Source organism: Thunnus albacares, chromosome 3 (assembly GCF_914725855.1).
Source record: "Thunnus albacares chromosome 3, fThuAlb1.1, whole genome shotgun sequence".
NCBI lineage: Eukaryota > Metazoa > Chordata > Actinopteri > Scombriformes > Scombridae > Thunnus > Thunnus albacares.
In genome coordinates, this window is record NC_058108.1 from 9,304,412 (window position 1) to 9,314,127 (window position 9,716).

A 9,716-nucleotide genomic window follows, 5' to 3' on the forward strand; every position below is an offset into this window, starting at 1 on the left:
GAAACCAAATTCACCATTATTACTTAGCGGACATTTGTACGTAGCGTCCGTTCTGTTGAATTCCAACTACGCACAATTACTAGTTCAATTTACGTCGGTAAAGAGGGCGGGGGAAGAGGGGCGAAGCAGAAACGGCCGTTGACGTGACGCATACGACAATTGTTTATTATCATCCTTATTTAATCGTAATTGTCGTCAAATATACATGCAGTTATAAGCGAAGGAAGTCTCTCGGCTTTTTGCAAGCATAAATTGTGTTTTTTTCAGTTCACTTTGGTGTCAAACGTCACAACTAGCCAACATTAACGAAATAACGTTACAGCGGAGAGGAGTTTGTTTTCGCCAATATGAGAGGGAGTTCCTCCTATGGGGACAGAGACAGGGACCGTGGACGGGACAGGTAACTTTTTTTAGTTAATTTAACAGTAATGAAAACAACACAAACACATTTAGCACAGAATAAGTGTTGCACAATGTGAAGACATCACAGGAAGTTTGACTGGGGGCCACGGCAGGGTGGAGACTCAATAGCAATAGGTCGATACATGCAACAAGGCCTAAGAATACCAACTGACTGTCTTTAGCTAGCTGTGGCACAGTAAACACTGCGCCGATTGAGAGATGATATATTTAATTTATAAGTGAGCCTTTAGGCTAAAATTGACTTAGGGCGGCGTCAAGGTAAAGGTCATGTTGTCAACAAAGGCAGTAGACTGTCTGCAGCACAGATGGCTCATGGTCAGGCCATAAAACTATAATTAGTCTTTTGAACATGTAGATTTGTTTTCTCTTCAGAAGTGTGACACCTCTCGGCAAATGTTGTGGTCACATTCACCGCAGACCACCACAGTTATATCACTTGTTATAGCCTATATCTAAGCTGAATTCAGTTGTCAACTATCTGGACCTGCAGACTGAGCTGAGCCCACTGATAATAATAAACTCACTCGACTCATCTGAAAGTCAAAAAGTAGTTTTATGAAAACTAACACTTTCCAGTCTGTCTCTGCACATTATAGCATAAAAATGCCAATGATCAAACCTCAATACAACAACACACCTGTGTTATTTAAATTGTGCAGAACTTACATCAGCAGATTGACATTAGTAGAGGTCTGATATAGACGGTCTGCATTAGTCTGCATGAGCCCCCTTGTGGACTCTTGACATCATGAAAATAAAAAAATCTGCAAGTGCAGGAAGTCTGGGCATTTGGATTCAGCTGTAGGAACATGTACTGAACCAGCAAATGTTGATAGCCATTCATTGGCATAACAGAAGCAAACATGTAACAAAACATACAGAACATCATTCTGGTAAAATTGGACCCCGTTTTGCTGATTCTCAAGTACTCCTTGTCTCTTCACCCTTATCTCTTAGGCCTCGGTTTGGAGCCATGAGTGGTCGCAGTGGCCCCCCACCCATGAAGTTTGGGAATCCAGGGGAACATCTCCGCAAGAAGAGGTGGAACATGGACGAGCTGCCAAAGTTTGAGAAGAACTTCTACACTGAACATCCTGATATCCAACGCATGAGTCAGGTAAATCAATATATTTCTGTTTCATTCAGTCAATAAGTTGAAAACTCGAGTGGATCATAGATCTTACATATCAAATAGAGATCATGAAAAAGTGTTGGATTTGAGTGTGTTTCATTTAATTTTCCTTGTTTTTTAAATTTTCACTGAAATCATGGTTGCTGTCATCAGTTTTGTTGCAGTTATGGTACAGTCATGTGTGATGTAATGCCTCCTCATAATCACATTTCTTTACTAGGTCAGAGTTATTACACCAATGTCCAACCATGTATGTTTTGACTTCTTTCTTCTCCTCTTCTTCTTTTGCTGCCATATCCAGTATGAATTGGAAGAGTTTAGCAGAAAGAAGGAGATCACCATCAGAGGCTCTGGCTGTCCAAAGGCGATCACTGCTTTTCACCAGGCGCAGTTTCCACGTCAGTAAACATACATTACACGAATGATAATGTCTGCACAATTAATCTGTGTATTGACATATATAATACAATACATAATTCATTCACTCACTCCAGCATCCAGTGACTTCAAAATGTCAGCATTTTTGTTGATGCTACTTACATGGTTAATCTAAACAGAACAGTACAACTAATCTAAATGACCAGTTGTGTTGTTACTAAAATGTGTTGTACAATAACTAAGGTTCTGTTTAGAAGAAGAAAATATTTTCAGTGATTGTTCTTCTGATTGAATGATCGAGAGATATTGATTGATGATTGTCTTCCTACTAGAATATGTGATTGATGTGCTGATGCAGCAGAACTTCAAGGAACCCACAGCGATCCAGTCTCAGGGTTTCCCTGTGGCCCTGAGTGGCAGGGACATGGTGGGGATTGCACAGACCGGCTCTGGAAAGACACTGGCTGTAAGGATGCCTGCCTATTATCCTGCATGACGATCACACTTTAATTTGAAAGTTCATTTTAACGTTATTTACATGACACATTTCACAATATAGAATGTTCAGAAAGCTAAACATAAAATCTGAATAGTAATACATAAACCACAAGAAATACAATATAAAGAAGAAGAATACAAGAAGAAATGAAGTTTCCACAGCAGGACAGAAAATTTAGATAATTTAGATGAGAGAGTCATAATGGGTTTTTTTTTGTTATTTTTTCAGGGATTTAAAGAGAATTAATTGGGTTACCTATTGTTCCTGAAAGTAAACTATTTTGCTGTCGTTTGTGTCTTTTGTCCTCTGCAGTATCTTCTTCCTGCTATTGTGCACATCAATCATCAGCCTTATCTAGAGAGAGGAGATGGTCCAATTGTAAGTACATATGCTAAACATGTCACTCTGTTAGATGAAGTGTCTTATCTAAAAATGATGTGTGAAAGTATACGTGAAACTTGTTTTTCTTTTTTCAGTCAGTCTGTAAAACCCTTTGTCCTCTGTCCACAGTGTCTGGTGCTGGCCCCAACCAGAGAGCTGGCCCAGCAGGTTCAGCAGGTGGCATATGACTATGGCAAGTCTTCTCGAATCAAAAGCACCTGTGTTTATGGTGGAGCACCCAAAGGGCCGCAGATTCGAGACCTTGAGAGGGGTGGGTATGGTTGTAGGCAGGAACACCTAATGGTTTATTCAAAACAGTTTGAAATTCAGCATTTCAATAAAACAACTGTGTGTGGTCATATTGTCATGCAGTAATTGTAAGACTGTCTGTGGCAGAATGATATGTCTATTTAGTTTGATTTTACATGGTCTCATGATGATTTTGTAAATCTTCAGGTGTTGAGATCTGCATTGCCACACCTGGTCGCCTCATTGACTTCTTGGAGGCAGGGAAGACTAACCTGCGTCGCTGCACCTACCTAGTGCTGGATGAGGCTGATCGCATGCTGGACATGGGCTTTGAACCGCAGATTCGCAAGATAGTTGAACAGATCAGGGTAGGAGAAAGGCTCAGATACCATGACTGCATTTCATATGGTAATCTTGAATTTTCAGTGTAGAAGTGCTTTTGAGTTGTGTGCTTTCTCTTCCTCGGGTTTCTGTCTCTCAGCCTGACAGACAGACCCTGATGTGGAGCGCAACCTGGCCGAAGGAGGTTCGGCAGCTTGCTGAAGACTTCCTGAGGGACTATGTCCAGATAAACGTTGGTGCCCTGGAGCTCAGTGCAAACCACAACATCCTGCAGATCGTTGATGTCTGCATGGAGAACGAAAAGGACCACAAGTAAGGAAAGCGAGTGTGACAATATATTTCCTATGGCAGCAACATGACAATTTGTTGTGATCTTGTCATTAGCCACTCTGATATTGTTACAAGACAAACTCATCCTTTGACACATTTGAAACTGAGCTCAGTAGTGCTGCTGTTCTTTAACTGTCCTGACAGACTTTCTGCCTCTCCCTGTCTACAGACTTCTGCAGCTGATGGAGGAGATTATGGCAGAAAAGGAGAACAAAACCATCATCTTTGTGGAGACCAAGAAACGCTGTGATGATCTGACAAGGAAGATGAGGAGGGATGGGTGAGAAAGCAAGACACGGAGAGATATTTACACTGTGATGACATCAATCCTACAATGAGCTATGGAAATAGTTCATCGTCAGGAGGCATTCAGACTCCTCACTTACACATCGCTGTTGTTTTTCTTGCTAGGTGGCCAGCAATGTGTATCCATGGAGACAAGAGCCAGCCAGAAAGAGACTGGGTACTCACAGGTAAGATAAATATAGCCGTTTGTTATTGTTGATCATGTTTTCTAGTTATATCTCTCATAGCTGAAGTGCCAGCAGACAATGTAGAATATGATCAGTACAGTTTAATTTTTAATGCATTTTTCTTGCAATTTTTTGTTGAATCCCACAGAATTCCGAAGTGGCAAAGCTCCCATTCTGATTGCCACTGATGTTGCCTCTCGTGGTCTGGGTATGTCTCTTCACACTTACACATAATGCTCCTTAATCTCTCTAAATATTGTCTCATCTATTTGTGAATATTTGAGTAATATCTGTCTGTAGATAATATTAAGTTTATTATACATGATAGAATAAAACAAGTACAGTTGCCACAGTCAAATTCATGTGAATTCAAAAGTTGGACTTTTTTTTTTTTTTTGAAACATTGGCCTAACCAATAGGTGAGTATACTACTGATGACACCGGCTATAACTGGCAGAGTTAAGAACCATTTATAACCATTTATTGCTGCAAATCAGTCCAGCTCATGAATTTGCCTAAAACCTTATGAATTTCTTTCACAACATTAAAGACAGAGTTGTCTTCTTTTGACTATTTAAATATTAATATTATGACAGTGTGTTCCTTTTTATATATTGTATTTCACTATGAATTGTCCATAATATAAAACTGGTAAAATACGTAGTATTGCTGTTACCTGAAAGTGTAAAAATACCACAAAGGTATAATCAGTTTGAATTTAGTGGTGAACAATGAAATGAAATCAGCACATTACATATATATACATATATTAGGACACCCCCATTATTATAACCTGACAGTTTAATGAACTGTAACGTCCAGTATGGAGGCTGCTGGCCTTCTGGTCCGCTGGGTTTATAGTCTGTTTCTTGTTACTGCAATTAGAAAGCTTCCTTCAACCGGGGCTCTTTGGCACGCTGCCTGAAAGGAGAGGTGTGTGGGGCAGATGCTCCTGTGCACCTTTTCTTCTGTCTTCTTTATGGTGTCTGTACAAATTAAATGCAGATGTTGCTCATATTACTCGTTTCTCCACATATAAAATAATTGTGTAGTTGTTCTATTGATATCATTCTGCAAAATTCTATATACTGTTACATTTTGCAGATGTGTTTGGAGTGCAGGACAATGACAGCTGAGTTATTTTCTGTGTGTTCACAGAGACAGCAGGAAGGCAGGATATGACCTCTAATTTGTTGGCAGGATATATCTGAGAAGGGGGGATAAGTGAAGTGTCTTTGACTTGCCAAAATTCCTATGACTGTATTCTTGTTCTTTTTTCCCCTCTTCTCCTCTCAGGGTTTGGCAGCACACGGCAGCTGTAACAGTCTGTGCTGCTGTCACTGCCCCCTCAGTCACGTTAAAGTAGAAGTTCGGCTAGTTTTAGAGGGATTAAAGCCCCTCTTATTCCTCTTGGGTAACTAAGATCCCCCCTGCCCAGTATTGTCAGAGTTTGTAAATCCAACGAGCCTTCCTTGGGAGCAACCCGAGTTGCCTGTATGTCTGCCCATCGGTCCGTCCAAAAAAAAGCAGACAGACAGGGGAGAGAAAGTTAGACGGGCTCGTCTGGATCCAGTCCTGGCCAGGGTCTGAGGAGGGTCCTGCAATGCGGCGAGAGCAACAGAACCAGCCGTTGCGTGTGTCTCTTGAGGTTAAACGGTTCTGCTCCCGCCTGTCGTTGCTGGGATGCGCAGCAGGTGAGGGATGAATCCTGCCTCCCTCCCCCTCAGCCCCTCCCTATGAACCAGGACTGATCAGGGGGGACTGACTACCTTTGTAAAAACAACATGAAGGGGGTAAGTACCTCACCACCCCTGTCTTTTACCTCCTCCATGAACTCACCATACACGCAGGTACTTCCATCGTCCTCATATTTTAGTAAAAAAAAAAAAATCCATCATGGCACATCGTAAATCTGTGATGTAGCAGGTTCTGGTTGATGAAGTGGCTTCTGTCTATCATGATGGAGGGGAGAAGGGAGACTTATTGATCAGACTCAGCAGTGCTGTCAGAGCCCCACGTCTTCTGTAATGAGAAACAGACTCCTTGTTAAAATATTTTGGCCAGAAATCACAATTGTGTGAAGATTATGATGCCTAAACATGGTTTATTTACCTCTATGTCATGCTCAGTGTACATCAAGTGAGCATGAAACCCTGAAATCACCCTCAGGTACAGTTGTTTCAGATTTAAATGAGTTACCATGGTGTTTAAGTGAAACAAATCTTGGATATTTGCACAGTGTCTGCAGGTAAGTAAAACTATTTGAGTAGATTCTTGATTTCTAACTTAAAATATTAACAACTAAATATTTAATGTAATTGCAAATATGTCTTTATTTAATTAGAAACTGTCAGCTCTCAAACAATCAGTCCTTTCATGAAGCTTTATCCTGTCTTCAAATGATCGTGTTTAAATGATCGTGTTTTTGCTCTTAATGCAAAAGATGTGGAAGATGTCAAGTTCGTCATCAACTATGACTATCCCAGCTCCTCTGAGGATTACGTCCATCGTATTGGACGTACAGCCCGCAGTACCAACAAGGGCACTGCCTACACCTTCTTCACCCCAGGGAACTTGCGGCAGGCTCGGGACCTTGTCCGAGTGTTGGAGGAGGCCCGGCAGGCCATCAATCCTAAACTGCTTCAGCTTGTGGATTCGGTCCGCAGTGGAGGAGGCGGTAAGAAGGACTGTCACAGGTTTTTCACTTCACAGTCAAACATAAAGCAGAATGGATTTGAATATTTGAGATATGTCTTAAGATCTGAAGAGGAGAGGTTGTAATCAACAGGTAAAAATTATACAGATTTTCCATTTTTTGTTTCTTACAGGTGGCAGAATGCGTTACCGTGGCAACAACTCCACCAACCCTAACCTAATGTACCAGGAAGAGTGTGATCGCCGCATGCGCTCTGCTAGAGGCAGCAGCAAAGACAGCCGCAGTGGCTTCAGCCGCGACAGCCACAACAACCGTGATGGAGACCGCTCCTCTTCTTCCTCCTCTTCCTCCTACAGGGACAGAAGCCGGGATCACAAGGGCAGCTACAACTCCGGCTCAGATCACTACCAGGGCTATAGTAGCAGCGGGAGCTACAACTCCCGCAGCGGAGCACAGTCCAGTGCCGGTGGAGGTCAGGATCAGCCTAGCCAGCCGCAGGGCCAGTTTGGTCAGCCTCCTCCACCTCCACCATCAGGGGGGCAACTGCATCTGATGGCTCAGCAGTTTGCTCCACCACAGCCTCCATTAATGGGCTTCATAGCACAACCACCATACTCCTTTGCCTCTCCTCCCCCTCATCCTCCTGGTCCGCCACCTCCCCGGAAGTAGAAAAGCAGAGTTAACTTGTAATAGTTAGTGTGTAATTTTTAATTTTTGCTCTCCAACTCAACTCAAAGAGGCTGGAGTATGAACAGGGAATTATCCGAGGAGGTAAGGGCTTATATTTTCTATTTGTTTCATATTTTTAATACAGCCTACATTTGTGGAACTTAACTTATCCTCTAGAAATGGAAAAGGAAACCCTGAACATCAACCATTCATTTTTCATCTTTTTTTCTTTGCGTTCCAAGTTTCTCTCAAATATGACACATTTAGGAACAAGTGTCCTGTGTTTTCATTTCAGTCAAACACTACAGCAGTGGATTTGACAATCCTGCTTCATGTAGTTTATCAGCTGTTTTAGGATTTGGTCAGAATGAAAAGTAGCTTACATCCAATGACACGTCAATGGTTTGTGGTTTAGAGTACTGGTCTATGGGGGAAAAAGTAAATGATTTCTAACAGGGACCATATTATATATTATTAGTTTTTGCTTTGATTTGGGGTTTGTGTGTTATCTTAAACACTGAAGCAGTGCATTGTAATGGACTGTCATACTAGGTTTTGATATAATGGAAATATGCATGTTTTTACTTTTCTCTATCTTGTAGCAAGTAAAAACATTTGTTTTTGTTTACTTCTAACTGATTTAATAAGCAGATCAGTTGATACAAACTCATTTTAAAGGCTCTGCACACCCACAAGAGTGTTTTCACTTATTCAGGGTAATTTCACGTCTGCCCAGGTTGTAGTTGAACCAGAATAAATAATAATAAAGGGGTAATATCTTAGCCCACACAGGTGCAACCAAGTTAACATGCCAGTCAAGCCCAGAGTGTACATACCCACACAGTCTTCAGAAAACGTCTCATTCGGCAAAATAAGTGTAAATACCTGTGTGGGTGTACTGAGCATGTGTTGAGCCTTCAATGCAGATCTCTGACTTAATTGCAAGTCGATGCTTGTTTGTTCTCTTTTACTCATTGTTTTCTTTTTACAGTGCTGTATTTCTCAATAAAGAGCAATTGAAGTAAAGCTGTATTCTCTATTGATTCACCGGATGAATTCCTCATACAAATACCTTTATTTGCATAAAGACACATTTGTAATACATTCTCATTTTATACCCAGTGGCATGTACTTGCACTTTGCTACTTTTGGAAAATATACATATGGCATGAAGCTTTTATTTACTGTCAGAGCACAAATAAAGAGAGAAAAAGTATTAATTTATAAATGTGGATCCAGTCTTGTCAATTAAACCAGGTTCAGCCTGATATACAGATTTTTAATCTGGACAAGGGTGATGGCATTGCACAGTGTTTGATCATGTGTGAGCGACCTCTTGCAGTGACTGTATAGATGTTATTTAAATAAAGACAGTGGAGGAATTTGTTCCTGTAACTGCTTTCTTTAAGGGCACCTCAATGAAAACTAAACCCAAACATGAAACGGGAAGGCTACAATACAAAGGCCACCTGTCTCATGTTTCAAGCACATAACACTTTTCCTGGTGCGATAGCAGGTAGCTCAGGCGCAGTCAGTGAATCTGTCTGTATGATATTATGTGGATCCCAAATAACAGATGACTCGCTGAGTTAATTCTTTAAACCAGGACCACTGTCAAGTCAACAAGAGCAAGCTTTAGTCACAATCATTACAACCACTCCAGTCAAAGAATGTGCTGCTTTCCATGTCACACTTGTATTGATGAAGAAGATGAAGCCTGTAATTATCTTAATCTGAATCTGACCATGTTGTCAAACCTGTTACCTGCTCAATGCATAATTTACAGTGAATTCATTTACAATCTGCTTGAGCCAGGAAGGATCAAAGGATTTTTTTTTTTTGTCTCATGATTGCTTTCTTTCCTCCTGCCAATCCTGACAAGTTAGTGATGTAAATGTATCCATAAATAAATAAATCTTAAGTCTCTACAGAACTGAAATAGCTGATTTATAGTATGTACTAAACAGTCTATCAGAATGGTTAATGGTTCTGTCTGATGACTGTTTATTGACGTAGGTTTATGTACCACATATTTAACACTTGCTTTCAAGTAGATGTATAACTGAATCAATATTACTCAGTGGATCATTCTTAAATTGATCCCTCATGCTATTTAAAACTTAATATCACTGGTTCTCCAGCTTTATCCCTACTGTAGTTACACAATGGCACTGCTCACGTGGC

General features: G+C 40.9%; 1 protein-coding gene across 1 annotated transcript; it reads left to right on the forward strand.

Annotated features, from left to right (window-relative positions):
* The first annotated feature begins 85 nt into the window (after positions 1-85).
* LOC122979066 (probable ATP-dependent RNA helicase DDX17) lies at positions 86-7,893 on the forward strand. Its single transcript, XM_044346243.1, has 13 exons — positions 86-400; positions 1,381-1,540; positions 1,857-1,953; positions 2,266-2,399; positions 2,745-2,810; positions 2,943-3,084; positions 3,270-3,430; positions 3,544-3,716; positions 3,904-4,014; positions 4,146-4,207; positions 4,356-4,415; positions 6,651-6,884; positions 7,036-7,893. The coding sequence occupies exons 1-13, from the start codon at positions 348-350 to the stop codon at positions 7,530-7,532; spliced, it is 1,950 nt and encodes a 649-aa protein (XP_044202178.1). The 5' UTR covers positions 86-347; the 3' UTR covers positions 7,533-7,893.
* The last annotated feature ends 1,823 nt before the right edge of the window (positions 7,894-9,716 follow it).

Excerpts from the sequence above, each read along its gene's own strand:
- LOC122979066 (XM_044346243.1), top strand. The coding sequence starts at position 348 with ATGAGAGGGAGTTCCTCCTATGGGGACAGAGACAGGGACCGTGGACGG. Across the intron at positions 2,811-2,942 it reads AGAGAGGAGATGGTCCAATT|TGTCTGGTGCTGGCCCCAAC; the intron begins GTAAGTACATAT and ends CTCTGTCCACAG. Across the intron at positions 3,431-3,543 it reads AGATAGTTGAACAGATCAGG|CCTGACAGACAGACCCTGAT; the intron begins GTAGGAGAAAGG and ends TCTGTCTCTCAG.